At 42.6% G+C, this 24,457-nt stretch overlaps 2 protein-coding genes across 2 annotated transcripts; one reads left to right on the plus strand and one right to left on the minus strand.

The window, feature by feature from the left end:
* Positions 1–448: 448 nt before the first annotated feature.
* On the minus strand, positions 449–4,375 carry mettl14 (methyltransferase 14, N6-adenosine-methyltransferase non-catalytic subunit; the record flags this gene model as incomplete). Its single annotated transcript, XM_083909499.1, has 11 exons — positions 4,260–4,375; positions 3,792–3,880; positions 3,517–3,604; positions 3,187–3,264; positions 2,134–2,221; positions 1,837–1,927; positions 1,534–1,675; positions 1,363–1,455; positions 1,165–1,281; positions 851–1,061; positions 449–756 (listed from the first exon to the last, which is right to left on the minus strand). Exons 1-11 carry the CDS (start codon positions 4,323–4,325, stop codon positions 449–451), a joined length of 1,371 nt encoding a protein of 456 aa, XP_083765625.1. The 5' UTR covers positions 4,326–4,375.
* A 1,522-nt stretch (positions 4,376–5,897) lies between these two features.
* Positions 5,898–23,956, plus strand: prss12 (serine protease 12; the record flags this gene model as incomplete). Its single annotated transcript, XM_083909626.1, has 13 exons — positions 5,898–6,258; positions 7,028–7,166; positions 7,658–7,830; positions 8,682–8,829; positions 9,280–9,458; positions 10,605–10,746; positions 10,843–11,063; positions 13,641–13,782; positions 17,186–17,391; positions 17,829–17,907; positions 18,153–18,275; positions 21,886–22,181; positions 23,634–23,956. The coding sequence occupies 13 exons, from the start codon at positions 5,898–5,900 to the stop codon at positions 23,954–23,956; spliced, it is 2,532 nt and encodes an 843-aa protein (XP_083765752.1).
* Positions 23,957–24,457: the final 501 nt, after the last annotated feature.

Genomic DNA, 24,457 nt, shown 5'->3' on the forward strand with positions numbered 1-24,457 from the left:
TCGGAAGCAGTAGTACGAGAACACTGGTGATCGGGGTTTGCATAGACCTGCGACTGGATGTGAAAAGGAATATCAACCATTGTGTAAATTTGTATTCCTGAAATGACAATCAGTTTGATTATATATTGAAGAAGAGACTTACAATTCTTGTATTTCTTAACAATGAATTAATTATGTGTCTGTTTGACTTCACATTACTTTAAAACCAGAGCACTATTCAGGGACAAGATAAAAATCGATACACAATTACAAATAGTGAAGAGTGTTTATTCAGAGAAAAGTAATCTAATGTATCCATAACATGAAAAGAAATATTAACCAAAAAAAAACATCAAAAGAATGAACTGCACGGACTACTGTCATACACTGACACTGAGCATAGCAGCAGCAGTAAAAGTGGGTATTTATGCAAATATAAATTCCAAGCATAAGTCTCATTCACATGACTCTAGCGAGGTGGAAAACCCCTGTGTAGCCCTCCCCTTCCCCTGAACCCTCCCCTGTCCCCGCGGAAGTTTGGTCGGTTTCTTTCGCGGCCCCTGTCTCCGCCTCGTCCCGCGTTGGATCCGCCTCGTCCGCCTCTGGGTGCTCCGCCGCCACGGTCTGACTTCAGTTTAGCGGGGGGAGATTTGGGCCTCAGCCTCTCGATTTCCTCCGTGCAGCCGGAGAGGTGGGAACTCGGCACGACAAAATGTGAGGCATAGGCCTCGGGGTTAAAGTTACTGTTTGTCAAAGTAGGACCCACTGTCAACCAGCCTGGAAAGAGGAGACAAAAGAAATGAGCAGAAATAAGTACACAGTTGTTACCCAAACAGAGCAGATCCATCGTCTTTGTGCGTGTCCATCTCACCTGGTCTGATGGTTGAATCTCGCCCAAAAAGGTGCAACCTCCTGCGGCCCAAACAGAAATGCTCAATGATGTGGAATATCTCTACAGGCTTCTCCACGTTTCCCATCTCAGGCTCCTCCGTGATGATCAAATCAATGTCCACATTGGCATGGATGAAGTCACCATCGGTGCTCCTACGCACTGTTCCTTTGATTCCCATTAGACAGTGTTCCTGGAAGGAATTACATTTACATGTTAAAAATTAAATATCTATCGTTACATCGACCATTCAAGGAAAGCAAACCCCAGAGTATGTGTGTGTGTGTGTACTGTACTTTGGTCCTCTGAAACACTGCTTTTGGGTCCAGCGCCTTGGTCTTGCCTGGGTTATTTTTGTTCGTCTTGATCCAGCAGATGTCCTCGCATCTTCTGAAGCCCCACTTCCTCAAACACTGAAAGTTAAGATAAGCATGGACATGTATTACAGCGCCTATTGAATGTTGTTCTTTTGACTGTGTGAGGGATAGTGTTACCATTCTGCCCAAGTCCAGGCCTTCACCGGAGCCGCACCACAGAAAGACAAAGGAACGTAGGGCTGAGATCTCCTCGATTTCAAGTCTCATGATCTGCAATAGCAGGAAAGAGGAATGAGTGAACAGTAGAGTCAAAAACAAGAATGAATACACCATTCGCAGAATGCATACATCGTCCCATGTCCAGCAGCGTTCAGTGTTGCTGATGCCTGATTCTCTGTAGTACTCTTCCAAGGGTGGTTCGAGCAAAATAACATCAAACTTGCACTTCAAATCTTGCAGGTCAAAGTGTTCCGGATCAGCTTGGAGGTACCTAAAATAGAGAAACAGACAACTTTAATACAGGCAAACGTTGTATGGGTTAGGGGTTAGGGTTATGCCCAGCATATCCATTCAGTTGTGCAGTCAAAGTGCACATAGTTCCTGGGAAAGTCTAAATATGTACCGTTCAGTTCACGTAACAAGTTAACTTACATGGGAGGCGTGTTGGTGGTGGAGATGAGTTCATCCTTTAGTCTGATCAACTCTCGGAGTTTGGGGTATTCTTCAAATCGATCGGCCAAACCTTAAATGGATAAGACAAAAGGTCAGGAATGCTCACAAGCATGCAAAAGTATGCAGACTCTTTCGGAAAGCTTTTTCACAGGGAACAATGTATATGTTTTATTTTTTAAATACTAAACAGGTAACTTATTTATACTAAACAGGTAACTTAAAATTTAAGTTAAACAGGTAAAAAAAAAAAAAACACACAAAGACAAGTATACTCACCCACATCTCGAATAAAATTTTGTGGCCTGTGTCCTGTGTCCACAAAGTGCTGACAATAGTCATTGTGAGGGTTCAAACTTTGAGTACCCTGACGGGGAAAAAATAAATAAAATAAATAAATAAGGAGGAACAGGGAGGAGTGTAATTTTGAATTTGTATGTGGAAGAAAGTTGTTCAAAATGAAGTTATCTACCATAACAGAAACCTGACACTACATTAAATCCCACACTGACTGTAACAGGTAATTCCTTGAATGTTTCCCGACTGTGGAATCATACCCTGACCCCATACCATGTCCTTTTTTACAAAACTGGTTCTAACCTGAAAAACAGCTAATGAAACTTCAATAAAGCCCATTAATGCCTGGCTAATGTCTTACATATGATATTGCTATGCTATATATATATTGCTGGCTAATGTACTTACAAGTCTGTGATCATTTCAGATGTTATGACACGGTGGATGATCGAGCAGATTTTGTATACATCCAACATGGTGTCCACAGTTGTCTTTCAATTCGGCTGTTGCTTCCATTTGAAGCTCATCTATTTCTCACCATGTTATTATTTGAAATAGGAATGCCTAAAGGTCATGTGATGACGACCCCATAACAAAGAGATGCATCACAACCATGTAACGCACATGGATTACAAGGATGCCAGATGTCTCTAAATCCACATTTTACATTTATATGCTGCACCTATTACCTTACGTGCAATGTAGAATAAAGCCTGTGGGTGGCAGCAGAGGTAAAATGATATGATGCAGGGCACATCTCAACACAAACACCCATGGTGCTTGCTGGGAAAGGTCAACAAAGCAGCTGTAAATTATGTGTTGGATATGGCCATTGTTCAAAATACCTGTGTATTGCAATGTATAGCATAGCCTCTGCACCTGGATACGTATTGTATCATGAGGATGGATGGCACCAATAATAATACATACACGTCTTTGGAATGGAATTTATCCATTTTTTTACAGAAGCATAAATTGTGAGATTATTATTAGTTAATGTGTGTACAAAAACAGAAAGACAGGAAGTTACCAGACCTTCAGGAATGTACTGGAGTCCTTATACACCTCCTCATAAGGGTTGCCTTCGTCCAGCTGCTGCACCTCCACTTCATCCTAACACATAAACGTGGACACAAACACACATGTACACAAGACCACAATGAGATGTTATGTTTATCTGCAAGTTAGCGGCATTATTAATACAATCTATTCATTAAAAAAACATGAATGGAATTGTGATGTTGATAATTACAACACAGAAGTTTAGAAGCTTAGATTGACACTGTGCCCAGTGCATAACTTCTCTCTGCAAGTGCCGTTGCATGACGAAAATTACATTTCTGGCTGTAATGTGACCACACTCACCTTAGGTTCCTCCAGATCTTCCTCTGTGTCCTCCCCCTCCGTTTGTGCCTTTCTTTTGGAAGACAGTGCTGAGCTATCAAACGAAGCTCTGCAAAACATAGTTGTAAAATTGGTAAACAAGCTGGAGGCGCCAACTGAGCAATGTGGGTGGAAAAGTCATTCATAAATGTAATTTTTGCACAATTAAAGGGCATTAAATGATGATCAAAACGTTTCCATTATTAGTGACTCATTTGTCACTTTTCTATTGTCGTGGATTAAGAGAGACGTCTCACCTGCACGTTTCTCTTGTTTCTTCTATCTCTTTTTGTTCATCTTTGCTGTTTAGCACAGCTCCAATGCTGTCTGCACTTTCAGCTCCCAACTGTGGACAGACACGAGAACAAAATACTCATATTTTCAGCTTTCTTTCTTTTTTTAAAGCACAATATGTGAATACATTCAGGGAATTTCCCAGAAGAGTGTAATGCTGAGCATGATACCGCTATATCGTTCATCCATTTACATGCAATGTAGCGAAGCGTTTGCCTTGTGTGATCATCCTACTCGACAATAAAATGCTTCAAACGGCATTAAAGTCGATCATTAATATGCATGTGGTTACTTGTGCATTGGACCACCAGTCATACTTTATGTAAAGTGTGCTTCGTACGTGCGTTTTCCGTACATTAACTTTATTTTGTCTCACAGCTCTCTGGTTATGCTGTTCGGTTAGCTTCTTGCTAACAACACTGTGTGCTTACCTGTTGTGCCAAAAGCTGACGCCTCAGCTTTTGTCGTTCGCGAATTTCTTGCAGTCGGCTGTTCATTTCGTCCCCTTATACGCATGTACCCGCAAAACCCCTTTGTGTATAAAAAAAACAGCAATGTGGTTTGATATATGTAGCGTGTTAGCTAACAAACTGCTGCTAAGGCATGAATGGAACCGCCGATAACAAATACACAGTGGGTGCGCTCGTTTTCAGTACCGGGGCGGTCGGTATAGATTCATGTGTGTAGAGTGGGTGGAGTGAGCTTTTAGCTGTAGGGTATATCACAGAGAAACTGAACTATTCAGTTGTACACAACGTAGTGTATATGTGTGTGTTTTTTCATGTACGCTGTGTCAAACTGTTATGTTATGCAGCGCTACAATCAAGAATGAGCACTTTTGCTAGCACCGCCAACCCTGGGGAACTCCGGCAGGTACCGGCATTATCAAAAAACGGTGTTTTCTTCGACGATGCGTGATGATGTCATCACGGAGGACGCTTTCCCATTGACGTTCCCATACCCCTCGTCCAATCAGAGACCAGTATTTTGTCGACGCTGCACGTAAGTACGCCCTATTTAAAGTTAGAGAGCTGTCATTTCACATGATGCTTCTCATGTTCTATAAATTCTTATTTACAAAGACTGTAAATCTCACTATTTGTGTGCACTGTTCTGTCTATCATTTGGCTCAAGAAGTCTTATGTTTTGGTCTTGCCCCCACTCACACAATTTATAGCAAGATATTGATATATTTATTATTTCCCAATATGTTACATCTGAATTTGGCCTGTCTTGTGAAAATGTCCTTTCTTACTCTAATACAAAGACCAATTAGTACTATATAATAAGTGTGATTGTGTCACCAAATCATGCTTCCATAAAGACAAATATTATAATAATCAGAATCAGAATACTTTATTCATTCCAGATCCTTTTTTTTTTCCAGAGAAACCTTTTACATTGGTCACACAGATTGTAAAATTACGTTAATATGGCTATGAATGGAGGATCCATAAGATTAAAGATTACTACACTTTTATTAGTGGATTATTCAAATGTTGGGTAAAAAATTAAACAGTATAGGTCAGCTATTTATGATATGATATATGATATATATATATATACATATATATATAAATATATATGTATATATATATATGTCTTGAATGTATAATCTTGCAGATAATCTGCATTAACAAACACAGTGATAAGAAAACAAGATCAAAAGCAGATTATGATCCTCATGCATCATGCAGGAATTTGAAAAACCATGCACTCAATGTCTAGTTAAAAATAAATTATAACCAATAAAGGCCAATTTACGGTGCAGTGTAAACCAAATTATGTGACTTTATTGACCTTAAATCCCGACACAGTCTTGCATTAAATGGTATAATAGAATAAAGGCAGTAAAGGAGGGGGGTCTGATGATGGGAAGCTGCCTGCCTGCGCCTGCTGCCCCACGCAGACATCGCTTGATCGATCCGCGTCGTTTCTCGGGTCTCACTCGTCGTGCCGCGGCGGAGCGATGATGACGCTGCCCTGAAAACCGCGTTCTCTTCGGCTGATGATGAGAGAAATGCACGCGTCTCATATGCTGTTGTTGTCATCGGCTGCACGGATCCAACATGAATGCGCCGTTTCTCGCTGCAACAGTCGCACTTTTGGCCGCGATCGGCGACTGCGCTTCCCCCAGCAGCAGCAGCAGCAGCAGCAGCAGCCTGCCTTCATCATTCATCCTGCCGTTAAGCGACTGCGTCCAGAGCCACGGCGGCAGAGACGCTTCCTACCGAGGAGCGATAGACATCACCGAGTCGGGCGCCCGGTGCATGAACTGGACCGAAGTGGCCGGCTTCAGGGAGCGCTACCCGGGCAAAGGGATCGGAGAGCACAACCAGTGTCGCAACCCGGACGGAAGGATCCGACCCTGGTGCTTTTTCAGGAACAACAGAGGCAGAGTGGACTGGGGTTACTGTGACTGTAAACAAGGTAAACATGCAGGCCCATTGACTGTGGAGGTTACAATATATCCTTAATTTACTATATATATATATGGACTCCTATGAGCTGAAATCAATTAATGCCAGTACTAAACAACAACAACAAAGTGTGTAGGTGAACACATTTTGATGACAATACTCAGATACACATTATTGTGTAAAATAAATTTTAGACAAACACCGACCTTGCACTTATGAAAAGTAAAAATGTAAGAGAATTATGAAAAAAAAGAACAGAGTGGGATTTTGTCCCCATATGGTATTTTCTGTATTTATACATCATTTGTAAATAAACAACATTTATCTGGACAATTGCAGGTCTTTATGGGGTACACTCTTAGAAATAAAGGTTCCAAAAGTGTTCTTCTACAAGGGCTGAGGTTCTACCTGGAACCATTTGCATTTGCCTTTCCCGAAGAAAGGGTTTTTCAAGGGTTCTTGGTAACACTAATGGTTCCAGTAAGAACCATTTTGATCCAGAGAACCCTTTAAAACCCCTTTGCTGAATAAAGGGTTTTCAAACGGTTCTTGGTAACATTAAGGATTCCAGGTGGAAACTTTATAAAAGGTTCTACCTGGAGCCAAAAAGGGTTCTCCTATGAGGACAAGCCGAAGAACCGTATATAGTTCTATTTAGCACTTTATTTCTAAGAGTGTATAATGTCTATTCAAAGTCTTTTGTAGAATAAGATAGGCATACTATTCTGTTGCTCGACAGATAGATTTTTATACCCTCTGATCCGTTCTCTAACCTTTAGGTTCGGTGCGTCTGCAAGGAGGCCGCTCCAAGCTCGACGGCAGGGTGGAAATCTATCTGTCAGGAGCGTGGGGCTCCATCTGTGGAGACGACTGGAGCGACAAAGACGCTGCAGTGGTTTGCAGACAGCTGGGCAAGGGGTGAGCGAGAGAGAGCACACGCATGCAAAAGCATTCAGACACAGGTGCAAGAATTGACCTCGCATGTGAAGTTGTCTGCACATGTCTGTCAGATGTTTCAGTGTAATGATTGGGTGAATGGATGGGAACTGTTGGGGATGTCAGAGTTTTCAAAACACTGCTGACACATGTATGCAATCATGCATTCGATGGCCTTCACAGTCTGTGCACTGTTCTTTAGTGACCCTGGCATTCCACCCTTCACCCCCAGGGTTTTTAAAATTCCTTTAGTGCTCCGTTATTTACTTTTGTCACCAGCTCTCAGTCTCTTTCTTTCTCTCTGCCCCATTGTCTCTTTATTTTATCTTTATGCTATCAGATTAGAGCTCAGGTTTGGCAAAAGCCAGCCATACATAAGCTGGAATCATTGTTGGTGACTCATGGAAAGACCATATCGGCACTAAAATGGCAGATTGGGATCATGTTTTTTTTTTTTTTTATCCCACTTGCAGAATCTCAGGTCGTGCGCGTGCCGTTGCCCTGGTTCGTTCGGGTATTGCCAAACTCCACTGGAGGTCGGTCCATTGCCAGGGAGAGGAGTCAGACCTGCTTCAGTGCCCCAAAACTACCTGGAATGGAGGAGAGTGCTCGTTTGCTGCCACCGTCACCTGCACTCAACAGCAAGGTACAGTCATACAGTGGTGGGATTATATACTGTCTCTGTTACACATTCAAGTCTACATACTGTAAGGGCCAATTCCAATTCCTATCTTAACCCCCAAGCTCAATCCTTAATCTTAACTGGCCCTCAAAACCAAGTGTTGAGGGTTATTTTGTCACTTAGAAATGGGACACCCCTTAAATGCAGATACGTCTTCAGACTGTAGGGGGCAGAATAATGCGAAAGCTGCGTCCAGTCTGTCAACTCCAAAAAAGAAGAAGAAGAAGAACACATTTACGTCACGATTATTTATTACGATCCGTTTGTCAGTCAAGTTATTAGGTTGTCAGTTAGTTATAAGATGATACTCATACAAATACCACAACCACGGACATATTCAGCTGACAGTTATCACACACCACAGCTTATTGAAAAATAAACGATAGCGAACGATCGCTTGTCCGCACCCACAAAAGATCGTAAAATAAAAATAAATATTACGCAACAATGACGTCAGCAATCCATAATATGGCCCTAAACTAAGATAATACAATGGTTTTCATAATTTTTCTCTATTAACAAAGAAAATACTTAAGTTGTAGCGTACTCGTTTTGCTGCTTTCTGCACCATCTTTGTTATGGCAAAAAACGCAATGCATTCTGGGTAGCCCTTGCTCCCAAGAGTGGTCTCGGAAAATCTCAATATTGAGGGCGATGCAGCCCTTAAACTTGGCCCTCAACTTAATTTCTCTGAGAATCGGGACAGCACTTGCACTAGAGGGAGCGCGCATTTTTGAGATTGAGGGTTAAGCAAGGAATTGGAATTCACCCTAAATCATCTGAGTAAGATAAGCTCAAATCTGCTGTTTCACCAGTAGAAACGCTCCCTATTCGGCTGGTGGGAGGTCGGACGAAGTCAGAGGGCACAGTCGAGGTTTTCCATGCAGGGCAGTGGGGCTCCATATGTGACGACCAGTGGGACAACGGCGATGCAGAGGTCGTGTGTCGCCAGCTGGGACTGAGGTAAATCCATAGCAATAATTTCCCATGCAGGAAATATGTCTGCGAATTTGTGGTGAGGGGAAAAAAAACAAAAAAAACATGACCGATGGGGTAGGAAGTCGAGATGTCTTACTGTGGGTGTCTCGCCATCGCTCTCTCTGTCTCCAGAAGTATGAGAAGTATTCTTTCCATTCAGACTCACAGTGAGAGGAGCAAACAGTAAAGAACATCTGGAGGTCAGACAGTGAATCAGGCTCATTGTTCCTGCGTGGATTTTAGTGCCAGGGAGAAATGCATATTTAGCAACAGTGAGCTGTAAATGCCCGTGTGGGCATTTTTTCGTGTATTCCACTGTGGAGAATATGCATATGTCTTGTATGCTTAGCAAATTCTTAAGTAAGTACTGAATTGTAAGTCAGACCTAGACAGTATTTGTGCCTTATTCTCTTGTTCTGTGTCCTCCGCTTGTAGCGGAGTAGCAAGGGCATGGGGCCAAGCACATTTTGGGAAGGGGTCAGGCCGTGTGTGGCTGGACGAGGTGCGTTGCACTGGCAACGAGCTCACTCTGGAGCAGTGTCCAAAAAGTGCTTGGGGGGAACACAACTGTCTGCACACTGAGGATGCAGGAGTGTCCTGTCATGCTCTCACAGGTAAGGACAACTCTTCTCAACATGCAAAATATATTCAGGACAAAAAAAAACATGTATGTTTATTTCTGCCGCCAGGAATTCCGCCATTCTAAAATGCAAATTTACAATACTTTAAAACACTAGTGCAGTCCCCGTAGGAAGTGTGTATACTATATATATATATACCTATATATACCTTGAAGAAGATTTTTCAATTATGGTAATGCATACTAAGGAACGTAAAGGCTAACATAATACAAAACACTGTGCAACCTCATTAAACGTGCATTATGTAATAAAGCTAAAGTAACTGGTCATAAAATCCTCCTGATTTGTCGCAGAGACTCAGGAATAATGTTCATATAACAAACTGAACTCACCAACAACAACAGTACAGCAAAAATCAAGTCATGTTTATGTTTTGAAATCATGTTTTGGCATGTGGCGCCGCCGTCTACCAATCATTGCAGTCAGTAGAGTCTCAGCTGCTGAGCAACCGGCAGTTACGTCTGAGTTACAATGGCGGAGAAAACGAAACCTAAAAGACCTGGGTATTTTGAATTTGAGTGTAGTAACGGTTTTTGGCCACATTCTCAAATATGGCACCTTTAAGCACAACGTGACTGGCGTGGCTTACAGTCACAACAGCTAGCTACGCTAATATTAAATAAAAAAAAATTTTAAATTGCGTTGTGCCTAATGAGGTTGCACAGTGTTTGTATTATGTTAGCCCTACGCTTATGCTAATCGTAGCCTCGCTAGCTTACCTGTGGAAACGGGTTCGCCAAGTTAGCCGCAAAGTAGTCGTTTCAGCCTAACACCATGTTCTGCGTTGCACCATGTGAAAATGTCTCACCCACCGTGAGGACAGCCTCTTTACTCCCACCTTCCCACTCCAGACAGCGCAGCTGCTGCTGATGAGCCGCTGCCTGTCAAAATTTAAATTCCTCCCAAAAAATTGAAAATCAAGGATGCACACCATCAGGCCTTGCTCAACCCATATCCAAAGTCGTAGGGCGATCTGACTAATGGTCAGCGAGAGATATGCCTGTCACAGACAGACACACACACAGACGCAACTTGCTTTATAGATAGATGAATGGAGGAAAATTACTATTTCAAAAAAAAAATGCAGACAGAAAGTCCTAACCCTGTCTCTCTGTCCAGATGGCACTGTTAGGTTGGTGGGCGGCACAGGGAGCCACGAGGGACGCTTAGAAGTTTTGTACCGTGGTCAGTGGGGGACAGTGTGTGACGACGGCTGGACAGACTCCAACACTGAAGTCGTGTGTAGACAACTCGGTTACAGGTAATGCAAAAAATATGCAAGCTGCCACCAGACGCATGAACACAATAACATCTTGCGTCTGAGAGCATTAAATGTGTGTGGATATCGACTTTGCAGGTTAGGGGAAACTCTGCCTTCTGAAGGACTCGACATCACCCCGGTCCCACGCTTCGGGGTGGGTTCAGGTCCCATTCTTTTGGACGACGTGAGCTGCACGGGGAAGGAACCGAGCCTGCTGCTGTGCAACAAGAGGGAATGGCTCCGTCATGACTGCACGCACCACGAAGACGTCAACATCGCGTGCAGCCCCGTGCACAGCGGAGAGAGCCTTCCGACGAGTAAGAAAGACTCATCTCAAAGGTTACAGCGAACGCATGTACACATATACGTATGTGGATGGTCTCTGTTTTTGAGAATCTAAATGACAGAGTGGTTTCCATAGTGACACATTGAAACCATGTGGTGGTGATTCGGAATAGAAATGAGAGGCTTGCACGTTACCGAGTGCACATGTGGGCAATATCTGAACCTTTCTGGCTGTGATTAGTTGTGGCACAGGTATTTGACTCCATAATGGCCCTTTTGAAATTTTAATTTAGGTTTCAGAGACATAGCTCAGATGTCCTTGAAGTTCTAGTTAGTCTTTCTGAACTTTGCGTATTAGGCTTTTAGTAGGATTTGATTTGGCATCTGTGATCAGAATACTTTAGTACTAGATCATTTAAAGCAATAGCTTGTAACTTTTACATATAAATGTGTTCTTATAATGTTTGTTAAGTCTATCTATGTACTCCATAGTACACTCTTAGAAATAAGGGTTCCAAAATGGTTTTTCTACAAGAGCTGAGGTTCTACTTGGAACCATTTGCTTCTGAAAGACCCTTTCCCGAAGAAAGGGGTTTTCCAAGGGTTCTTGGTAGCACTAATGGTTCCAGTAAGAACCATTTTGATCCAGAGAACCCTTTAAAATCCCTTTCCTGAATAAAGGGTTCTTGGTGGAACCTTCCAAAAGGGTTCCAAAAAGGGTTCTCCTATGAGCACAAGCCGAAGAACCTTATATGATAAGAGTGTATAGCAGGTTTGGGGGCGACACTGTGAGGCCCTTTCAGCACAGTGGCTGAAAAACACCAACAAGCATCAACGAAAAGTATCATCTAGACCTTTGAACCACTCTTTGAAATCTAATAATGATAATCTCGCATCAAAAGAGGTGTAGCGTTGCATCAAAGGTGCACGACAGCGAGGAAACGATTTGATGTAATTTCCCCCCTTCACGTCGTAAAAATAGGTAATGGAAATATGAGCCCATCGGAAAATTGTTTCTAAGATCTCTGCCAGAGACAACCTGCAGTCAATTAGATCTCGTCTTACTCAGAAGAGGAAAGCCTTCTCTCAGAGATGGATAAGGGGATAACGTAAGTCATGCTCACTCTAATAGGCGCAGCTGTCGTTTGGATTTCCCTGCCTTATTATTATTAAATGGATTGCTTGTAAAGTCATCATGTCTAAATGGACCTACTGCAAAAAGCCTTCAGTTAATCCCCCTGCACAGCAACTTTTCTTTTAGTCACCGCTTTAAAAAAAAAAAAAAAAGAACAAAAAAAAGAAAAAAATGAATACCAGGCACTAATTAGACGACCTGTCATTAAACAATCAGGTTTAGTCAGCTAAGCGGTGGCAGCGGTAGCATTACTTGTTTTACTGCGTGCTGAAAGTGAGGGGAAGGGTTAAACCGGAGCTCTGTGACTCAGCTCATGATCGTAGCCTCCAGACACAGATAAATGTGTGGAAGGGTGGAGCTGAAAGGTAATACCTTTTACTGTACATATGTGTGTTGATTGCTCACCGTTGATTTATATTGCACAAAGAAGTACGTGCGATGTTTTTGTATTCCGAGTTGAGAGCGTGTACGAACGGGCTACATATTTCATTTGTTTTGGTTTAGATAGATTATAATGTTTGGCAAAAGCTTCAGGGACACCCTCAAAAAGACTTATGTCATTACCACACAGCATTTCTGTGTGTGTGTGTGTGTGTGAGTGTTGTGGGAGTGAACACCCCACACTCTTCCCTTCATAACATGCCAACTGGGAGATTTGGTCAGTGTTGTTTTTGGAAACGCAGATAAGCAAGGCGCTGCTTTGAACAGTCTTTCTCTTTTTTTTTTATTCTGTTGGCAGAGACAGTCACAACCCCGTTTTCAGAGCGAGTGTGTGTTTTGAGGAGAAAAATGTGTTTGTGTGTCCGAGCAAGAGGGAAAAACACGAGCATTTCCTCAATCGTGGGGGGATGTAAACATTTCACAACAATTAACTCCATTTTACCGTAACTTACTCCCCCCTTCTACAGCACATAAACTATTTCTGAACTTAGGATTTCCCGTAAAACAATGCTGAAATGTTTCACCTTAAAAATACAAACTAAAAATGTTAAATAAATAGTATAGTACTTATGACCCCCCCCCCCCGTGTCTGACAGCTCAAGCATGTTGGCAGATAAAGCACTTATTGAGTACTGACGCCTGGCAGGAGTGTAAACTGATCCTGAGACTGTTCACACATGGAAAAGGCATTAGCATACACTCCGATGAGATTAATGCCTGTGTGTGTGTGTGTTTATGTTTGTTCGCCTGAGCTTCAAATGATGATGGATTGTTTAAACTTAAAGCTCAGACAAGCGCTTTTAATTTCAGCTGAAGGATACTCGGGGGGGGGGGGGGGGGTTTGAGCACATGAAAACACACAGGTGTTCCAGCGACTTCCTTTGAAAGAGAACATGAGCGCACATGCCCCCCGTTCACGAGACAGTTTAGCCTGGAGGATCAAGTTATGCGGTTAGACAGTGTGTGTGTGTGTGTGGAGATTTTTCGACAAACAGGGTCCACATGTGTGTGTGTGTGTGTGTGCATTCTTCAGGTGTGCCAGTCAGGCTTGTGGGAGGAGAAAGGTCCACAGAAGGCCGGGTGGAGCTCTATCTGTCCGGGCAGTGGGGGACTGTGTGTGACGATGGATGGACAGATCGTGACGCTGAGGTGGTGTGCCGACAGTTGGGCTACAGGTATGTAAGTGTTTGCATATGGTACAACGGTCTGTATTTATATCACTACAGTTTTGCCATTCACCCTATCCATGCACACTCTTAGAAATAACAGTGCTAAGCAGAACCATATAAGGTTCTTTGGCTTGTCCTCATAGGAGAACCCTTTTTGGAGGGTTCGACCAAGAACTTTTTTAAAATCCTTTATTCAGGAAAGGGGTTTTAAAGGGTTCTCTGGATCAAAATGTTTCTTACTGGAACCATTAGTGTTACCAAGAACCCTCTTTGGGAAAGGGCTTTTCAGAAGCAAATGGTTCCAGGTAGAACCTCAGCCCTTGTAGAAGGACCCTTTCGGAACCCTTATTTCTAAGAGTGTATCATACCCATTCACATGCTGCAGACACAGCCATCAGGAGCAACTTTGGGGTTAAATGTCTTCCCCTGTGTCACATGTGCATATTGTAGACGACCAGCTCTACACTCTTAGAAATAAGGGTTCCAAAAGGGTTTTTCTACAAGGGCTGAGGTTCTACCTGGAACCATTTGCTTCTGAAAAACCCTTTCCCAAAGAGGGTTCTTGGTAACACTTGTGGTTTCAGTAAGAACCATTTTGATCCAGAGAACCCTTTAAAACCCCTTTGCTGAATAAAGGGTTTTAAAAGGGTTCTTGGTGGAACCTTTATAAAAGGTTTCTACCTGGAGCCAAAAAGGGTTCTCCTATGAGGACAAGCCAAAGAACCTTATATGGTTCTACTTAGCACTTTTAGGCAGAGAAGACTTTCTCTTTGACACTTATTTCCCTGAAATTAGCAACTTTCATAGACGATAACAAAGAGGTTTAACTTGCAGTTTTTGGTACGTTTCATAATTTGAAATTAATAAATTACCAGAATTCAGCTGCCAGAGTATTCACAGGGACATGAAAATATCATCCCAATACTTCAATACTGAAGAAGTCGCTTCACTGGCTTTGCTTTCAACAAAGATATACATTTAAAAACAGGGTAAAACTTTAGTTTAGTTTAACACATATTCACCATTAACTAGGTGCTCACTCAGTAGCATAATAGCCCTTTATTAGTAAATATTAAGCACGTATTAACACCTTATGTGGGGAAAATCTTAATTCATGTCGTAATAGAGGTAGAATAAGGTCATGTAGAATAATACGTGCTTAATCTCTCCAGTTTCTGACCTGCTCACTGACGACCGTCCCATCAGACATCTCAGGTCATCAGACAGTGGTGTGAACCTGCCTCTCTCCAATGCTTCACCTCATGTAATATGATCGTCAAATACTGTTTCCACATTTAAATCCAATGGAAAAACCTTTCTGTTTCTGAAGGACTGGATGTTGTTTTATCTTTTTTTTTAAAGTAAAGCCCATTTGGTGTCTTTGTGATGAAATGTGCTCTCTAAATACATTTGCCTGGACGTCCTCCAACAGTCCAATATATTCCCTTTACTGTCACGGAGAGCTGCCAGTATTTAGATCCAACTCTGCTGTGAATCTTTCCATTATTTTATTCTTGTCAAAATGCCGGAAGGATGTTGGAGAGTATGGAGAGAAAGATGTGCGCAGTTACACTGCAATGTGATCACTCCAGACATTACATTCCCCTTTTCCTTTAGTGGATCCAGACTGCCAACTTTATTCTCGCAACCAGTCACCATTTTCTCAGATCTGGCAGATTTGTCTTACGCTTGCTCCCCCTTTTTCTGTCTGTTTTTCATTGTTCCACCTTCTTTGAGGCCTTCTCTGTTTCCACTTTCCACTTCATCAGCATGGACTCAATATATAGAAAGTGGACCCAGTCTTGTGGTTTGCCAGGTGAAGCTAATGAGGAAGTACGATTGTATAGAATGTCATTAGGGGGGCGATTTGTCCTCTTTCACTATGGTGCTTGTTCATCACACACACACATCTTGAATTTCAGCATGGTGGACATCTGTCAAATTGCTTTGAATTGTTTAAAATTGCAATGGTTAGTGAATTAACCTTTTAAAAAGAAAAAAAATGGGTGGTTGTAGTGTGCTGTGACCTTTTGCAAAGCCAAGATACATATCCAAATAAACAGGGCAGGGCAATTGTGTTAAATACACATTCCGAGTGAAAACTATCTAATCGCATCCTCTCTGCATCCCATTATCCTTCCCTCTGAGACTGTGAGATTTTCCAAAACAATGGCTATGTGATGGCAAGGGAAAAAACGGTACCATAACAAACCGTCTTCATTTTCTTTCTCATCACACCTCAGTGAAGAATATATGCGTTCATTTCTTTACGACGCAGCTGTGTGTCGATGAAAACCACATCTGGAGAGCATAAGCGTGAGAGAGGAAGCGATCGTTGGAGGCGTGTAAAAGCCGCGTTAGGATCATCGTTCTGTGTTCTGTGGCAAAAGGTCATCGCATGGCAGGCCCCCAAGGTCTGGAGGTGATGGAGATATGTCGACACACACACACATTATATTTAGCTTGGTCCATAAAACATAACTAGGCAACACAATTATGATCTAAATGAAGGATTTTTGTTGTGTTGCCGCCCTTTGAAGCATCACTCAGAGACAAAGACACAGATGCGACACTAAGCTATACGAAAATCCCTTTGGATCGATAGGAAAACAAGACCTCCGTCACCTGCTGCACCTCAGGGTAGCAACATGAAATCGTTGCTCTTGCACTTATCTATCATTCTTAATTAAATGAATCAGCCCACAGAGAGCATGTACACCGCCACATCCTACACGCCTGTGTGTATTGGTTGTTTGCTAATTCAATTAGAGTGCAGATAGTTGTACAAACACTGTTGCCATCATCGTCACAGCCTGAGAATGTCAAACCATAACATCTATCTACTATGTCATACATAGAGACGGAGATATGAAACACTCACTCAACTCAAAACTGATACTGATAATACTTTGAAAGATTCACCTAATAAGAAAAAAAAAATCATCGCAATTACTTTACTCCACCCATTTAAATTCTTCAAATTTAAAGGCGCCATATGTAAGAATGTGGCCAAAAACAGTTACTACATTCAAATTCAAAATACCGAGGTCTTTTAGGTTTCGTTTTCTGACGTAACTGGCAACCCGTGGTTGCTCGGCAGCTGAGACTCTACTGACTGCAATGATAGGTAGACGGCGGTAGGTGGCACCACATGCCTAAACATGATTTCAAAACATAAACATGATTTGCAGTCTGCAAAATATATTTTTTTAATGCAAATATTTTGTCTGTACTGTTGTTGTTGGTGAGTTCAATATGTTATATGAACATTATTCCTCAGTCTGTGACATATTAGGAGGATTTTATGGCCAATTGCTTTAGATTTATTACATGATGCACCTTTAAAACATGTCCTAATTGGAAACGGGTGAGAAAATCTATATCGTCTGTACCTGTGTATCCTCCTCAGTGGCTCGGCGAAGGCCCGCGTGATGGCGTACTTCGGCGAAGGAACAGGCCCCATCCACGTGGACAACGTGAAGTGCAGCGGCGAGGAGCGTTCGTTAGCAGAATGCATCAAACAGGCGCCCGGCACACATAACTGTCGCCACAGCGAGGACGCCGGGGTCATCTGTGACTACGGAGAATCTCAGCCCAGCAACAAAGAGGTCAAAGGTCAGTCAATTAGTCAAAATCACGCGTTTGAGTTACTGGGATGTGTTTAGAGAAACAGTTCAAGTATGTCATTTACACAGAAACACATGACTTTGGCACTGTGTGTGCGTATATACATAATATCCAGATGGTAAAACGGTGAGAGCAATGTTATTGCTTCTGTCACACATTCTGTTACCAGCACATGTGTTATTACTTTTTCACTTGTCACACACAAGCTGTGAAGAGTCTAAACTAATGCAAAAAGCTGTTTTTGAGTCGTCAGTAAGATAAATTAGATTCGATGTTTGTAGATTTTCAACACACTCACTCACTATGAAAATGATCCCGAGCTTCACGTGAAGTATTAACAGATGAAACCTCAATGTATGTTTTAACGATCATCACCCTCCCTTGGACTCTCTCTCACGTACACTCCTCTTTGTGTCTCGTGTCAGACGCTGTCAACTCAATTTGTGGTCTGCGGCTCGCACACGCTCGCCAGCGCAGGATCATAGGAGGAGAGAACTCTCTGAGGTGAGCTGGAAGGAGACAGCGGGGATTAATAACGGCGCACAAAAGCCTGCCAGAGACATATAGAGTAAAGAATATTGGACGTGGTCGGATTTCAGATGGAAAACAGCTGATTTGAAGCTACAGGCAACCAATTGTGTGTTGTGTGCACACAAATGTTTTTCATATTCAGTGTTTATGACAGCATTTGAAATGATATTTGCCTTTTTTATTGTTCGCTCTTGTTCGTCTCTCTGTGTCCTCTGAAGGGGTGGCTGGCCATGGCAGGCCGCGATCCGTTTGCGCGGCTCTCGAGGGGACGGCAGGCTGGTGTGTGGAGCAACTCTTATCGACTCCTGCTGGGTCCTCACCTCAGCACATTGCTTCAAAAGGTCACAACACGCATGCATAAACACATCCACAGAAATTAAGGCTACGTTTACACTAGCTGGATATTTTTTAAAAAACTGATATTTTCTTCCCTCCGTTTTCCAAAATAACTTCAAAAAAGCTTCCATTCATATTGCAATAAATAAGCTGTCGAGAGCCATCATAACTACGCCAAGCCTGTGTGCGGCAGTGTAGGAAGAAGGAGAAAGCCATGCAAGCCGATCAGAATCCTCAACGACAACAACAACAACGACTGACCTCTGACCCTCGATGTATGGAGGCAACTATACAAATGACAGAGTGACAGCAGCGATGATCGCGACATCCTAAAATTCTCACGCCACTCCTCCGGGACAATAACCTCATTCTCAAAGTTCTCCCACCTGACAGCAGTCCGCCCAGGTCGGACACAAAACCGGCGATGCTGACGGTGAAGCGGTCTCTGCTCCTCTACGTAATATAGGAGCTGTATTTGCAAATGCAAACATGTAAAAATTATCATAACCAAATGTAAAAAGGTCGCATTTTTGGAGTGTAGATTGCCTAAAACTATTTTCTCTGTATACATGCAAACACGAAAAAACTGAGTTTTCCATAATCTCAACATCGTTTTCAGAGGTGAAATCGCCGTTTGTGTGTAAACGAAAGACACAAACGCGGGGAAAAGTCTTTTAAAAAATACCCGTGCTAGTGTAAACGTAGCCTAAGTCGTTTGTATGGGAGAAAGGTAGAGAGAGAGATTCAGGAGCCAGAATTGCTTCATCTTAAATACGTCTGGTCCGAGAGGGTGGATGGGCCTCCACATGGCGCCACCAACCTGAAATCCATCACCTAATAAATACAGCTGAGCAGGCAGAGACTTAAGAGAAAAGAAAAAAGCATGAAGACAGAGAGGAACAGCACATTTGTGAAGCACTGAGAAAGTTGAGTTGAGTCTTCGGGCATAAGCTATAGCATCTGTATTTGATACATACACAGACTGAACATGGAGATAAATATCTCTTGGTTGTGATTCCAAGTCGTAGTTCCAGTGTTTGGGTTTTTGTAGCTAATCCAGAAGTCTGTGCAGAGCCCCATCAGCTCAGCTCGCTACAAATCATGATGTTTCCACATTAAATAACAGACGGAAATCATTCACAGAAATTCTGTGAATTTCCCGTACTGCACTAATTCTCCAGCAATTCCCGGGCTTTCCCCGAGTTTTTATCGCATGTACGGTAACTTCCGTGATGTGATTTATCTCCTTGAAATGTGACACACACAACAGAAGCGCACAAGCTGTGCTGCAAATTAAAACCATTCACGATGTCTCAACCAGGACTTTTTGGGTCTGGTTAATGCAAACAGTTGACAACAGGATAATCACCGACTGAAATGATACTACTAGTTATTTAAAGCGGACACAGTAGGCATTATAGTGGCCAGAATACTTAAAGGTGCCATATGTAAGAATGTGGCCAAAAACGGTTACTACATTCAAATTCAAAATACCAAGTTCTTTTAGGTTTAGTTTTCTGACATAACTGGCAACCCGTGGTTGCTCGGTAGCTGAGACTCTTCTGACTGCAATGATTGGTAGACGGCGGTAGGTGGCGCCACATGCCAAAACATGATTTCAGAACATAAACATGATTTGCAGTCTGCAAAATATTTTTTTTAATGCAAATATTTTGGCTGTACTGTTGTTGTTGGTGAGTTCAGTTTGTTATATGAACATTATTCCTGAGTCTCTGTGACATATTAGGAGGATTTTATGGCCAGTTGCTTTAGATTTATTACATAATGCACCTTTAAATACAACAATGTATTTAACAGATTATTTTTTCTGTCATAGCTTGATTGCATAATGACAATATAGCCATAGTCACACATACTATAACAGTAATTCCCAGAGACTGGGCCAGGACCCACGGATGGGTCGTGGGAGATATTGTTGTGATTGTGAAACCTCTTGGCTGCTTTACCAATAACAACTCCATTGCCCTCTTTTACTTCTGTCTCTCTTCAATTGCTATAAGATTCCGACTAATGACATGAAATTATACTCAGAACTGTCCCAAATTTAAAAAGTAAGGCTCATTTACAAACAGTATCGCCAACAGCAATGTTAAAACTACAAGAGATTGGAGCATTGCACTGGAAATTGACATGTTCACCGTGGTAAAACTGCAGCCCGGGCTGCATTTTTCTGTCTGAAGCTGAGCAAACCCCGACCCAAATTTGATACATGGCTCTATATTTGTTGTGGTTATAGCTTTTATTTGTGATTATGGTAGGTGAGGACCCAGGGGTTTCTCAAAGTTATCCCAGAGGGATTACCACAAAATCACAATAGCGATAGATTGGAAAGGGGGGTAAAAAACAATGAATCTATATAGAGCCACTACAGGCTTCCTTAATGAAATAAAGCACTAAAATGATTAACTAAACCACTGCTGCAAGGCTGAAGTCACGACAGACTCTCCAGCACCAAAAGTTACACACTGGGAAATAGGCAATTGACAAGTTCTGAGTTGGTGTTTATAGACGCCACAGGGTAGAAGCTCTCACTGCCTCTGAAGGTGAGACAGTGAGTGAGCGCAGAGCAACTGGAGACTCCGGGTAAATGAAAACTCCCCCAAACCTGGGCTTAATCAACGCCAATCAGTGCCACACACACACCTGATTGCAGTGAGTTGATTCTCCCACCACTCCTCACAGAGCTGGGTGCCTCTCACACAAGAAAAAATAGCCCCAAAAAATAGGTTTAATCAGTTTTAAGTGATAGACTATTGCTACTACTGTACTACTCCTACCACCAATAATAATAATAATACTAATATAAATAATACCTCTTCTGCTAATGCCAATCCCTGTTTTCTGTGAACTCAACTTACAGTAACCCCCAGCTTTCACACGCTCCACATGTAAACACACCTCTTATTAGTCAGAGCCTTGGAGGCCTCGATCCTTTCAACTATGCGTCCTATCAGATGAAGTTCATGCTCACTCACTGTCAGCTATCGTCAAGTTCAACTGGTTGTAAAGTTGACGGCGACTGACGGCACTTCAGCAGTCGTTTCTTCAGCTCGAATCGCACAATCTAGGGATTACTGAGCAACGATATTCCGTGTTGTGTGCAGGTTTGCGTGCCGTTAATTATACCCAGTGACATCCATCCATCAGTCAGTTATCATCGTAACACTCTGAGCTGCGATAGCTGCGGGCTACGGTGTGTATTGAAATGCATTCCTGATATAGCAACGCCTATTGTTTTTGCGAATACTCACACCTAAATACCACACATAACAAAATAATAAAAGACTCTTTTCACAGACGATTTAACCGGTAAAGAAAACTAATATTCTACCTACCAAATACTTTCCTCGTCTGTCTGTGACAGCTTTGACAATGATTTATTGCCAAAATATTAACTTTAAATGCTTTGTTGAAATGGGCGCTACAAAAGGTCAAGATCTGTGTGCTCAGTGTAACCTGTTAGTACTAGTTTGGTTCTAGAGGTAACCTCTGCCAGCACTTGTAATATTAATGTTCTTGGTTCAGCAGTGGGATCGCTAATGCACACACACCCTCTTCTTCTTGACGATTCTTGATTTTATTCCTATTCTGCAGATACGGAAACAGCACCAAGCAGTACAAAGTCAGAGTGGGAGACTACCACTCCCTCGTCCCCGAGGAATACGAAGAGGAGTACGGCGTCGATCAAATCGTCCTCCACCCAAGCTACCACTCCCACAGCAACGATAACGACCTGGCCATGGTTCGTTTGTCACCGGGGGCAGTGGGACGGTTTCCGGGAGAGTGCGCGTCGTTCAGTCGCCACGTCCTTCCCGCTTGTCTGCCTGCGAGGAAAGAGAGGGCGCTCAAGCATGGCAGCAACTGCCACATCACAGGCTGGGGTGACACAGGTGAGGATATATATATATAAAAGGGTAATAAATGTGGGCTAAAGGATCAATATTCAGAAAGTTGTGTCGACAAGCAGCCAAGGTGAACGTACAGGTAGCACAGGTACGACTCGAAAAACCAGCGACAGGTGGTTACAAAATATGACGATATGATGTTTCACAACAGTTATGACAACGCAAGGCTATAAATAAACTTCAAGTCAGTAACCTATAGTAACACGGGTGGAAAAATGGTAGATACGACGCAAAGATATGAAATGAAATCACGTCGGTGAAGTAATTATGAAATTAAAACATTTATATAATGCATATAATGTAAATATAATACATTTTTTTACAAGGTTTTGCTTCCCAGAGTCATGGTATATGAGGAGATGTTAGGAACTTAGAGCAGGGTTTCTCACTTTTGGTCCAGAGGAGCCACTGCATGTTTTAGGTGTTTTCCCTGCTCCTACACACCTGATTTAAATAAACGGCTCGTTTTCAGGCTTCAGCAGAGCTAAGTGACCATTTGAATCCAGGTGCGTTTGAGCCGAGAAACGTCGAAAACATGCAGGACAGTGGCTCCCGAAGAGCAGGATTGAGAAACCCTGCCTCAGAGGAAACAAAAGTGATGAATTCAGACTTATTTTAATAAGAAGTTGGGTGTTTTTGACTGACATGCCTATTAGAATAAAAATAATTTGAACTTCTTTCACCAGTGTAGTGTTTTTAAAATAATGTGTGTAAAATATTCGCACTCCTTTTGAGTTATTACTGTGTATCTGTTCAAACACTTGCACCTGTTAGTTGAAATTCTACGCTCTTCCGAGCAACTGAATCACAAAAGGCTTGAAAAGGTCACTGTAAACACGTAGAAATATGTACTCGTCACCACTGAACGCTAAATGTGGTGTTTTTTTCCCCCCTTAATTCAACTGAATTAATGCGTAGTAATAAAACGGTGTTTGTGTTTGATGGAGGAGAGTGGGGATTTTTTGTTTACGGTGATGACAACACAAAAACAGAATGTTGACATTTGCGCGCTGGCTGTTTGACTTGACACCAAACGTCTGTGTTGCACAGCTGCTTGCACTTGGCTGTGTGCAAACACATGTTCCGCACGCCATACCGCTTTTAAGCTACCGTGGCGAGTAAATCACACAGAGTGACCACAGAGAGAGAGAGTCAAGCAGGGAAAAGAAAGCCCACCACTGTAAAAGTTCGGTTTTCATCTGTGGTTCTTTCTCTGGAAAGATCGTGCCCCTGTGATTAATAGTTAGTGGTTTAAACCTTTGCAAACATTGTTGAAGCTCGAGCAGCAGGGTAGAAAAACTCGGTCAGAGAGACATGGATATGAATGAGATAAAGAAATAATCTCCATAGTCGTTCAGTATGTGATAATTACACTTGAAAACACACCTCATACTCAACTATAAAACCTTTAACTCTACCTTCTCCAATCTCTCTCAGGTCGTTCGTACTCCAAGACCCTACAGCAGGCCCGGCTCTCCATGCTGCCCCGGCGCTATTGCCGGCAGCATTTCCACGGCGCGTTCACGAGCCGCATGCTCTGCGCCGGCAGCGCTCGGTCCGAGAGGCGCGTGGACAGTTGCCGCGGCGACAGCGGAGGGCCGCTGGTTTGCGAGCGTCCGGGGGGCGGCTGGGTGGTTTACGGGGTCACGTCCTGGGGTCACGCATGCCGGACACAGCAGTCACCCGGCGTCTACACCAAAGTCTCTGCTTTCAGCTCTTGGATACACAAGGTGATGGGGCGCGCTGAGAAAAAGCCGTGAAAGACGAAAACATCAAACAAGTGACCCCTTTTGAGAAGGGACGTTGACTCTTGAGACCTCAGAAAATTACAAGAGGGCAATGTTGGAGGGTTTTTCTCTCTTGTATTCCATTTTTTTTCCCTTCGTCACGTCATCATTAGCACTTATTTTAATGATTTAATGATCTCATTTTAACAGTATTAAACCTCAGTTGGAGAATGTCATTGCATACATATCTTATTTTGTTGATGTATTCTGTGTGTAATTTATGAACTGTGTGAGCACACGTGTTGAAAAGGGACCATGTACATACAGTATACGAGCATGCTTTCATGCAATAGTCAAGTAAAGGTGTGATGGAATGAATTTGCAGACTTGCACGAAGAACCCTTCACTTTACTCCTTTGTGCTTTTGTTGAAACATTGTGTTGTGTAATAAGGAGGTTGCTGGTCCTAGTAATTACTCAGGCATTTTTCATTTATATCCAGTCAGTATTTGTGCGTTTGTCAGCGCTGCTTAAC

The sequence above is a fragment of the Microchirus variegatus genome (assembly GCF_963457635.1).
Source record: "Microchirus variegatus genome assembly, chromosome: 23".
In the NCBI taxonomy this organism is placed as follows: domain Eukaryota; kingdom Metazoa; phylum Chordata; class Actinopteri; order Pleuronectiformes; family Soleidae; genus Microchirus; species Microchirus variegatus.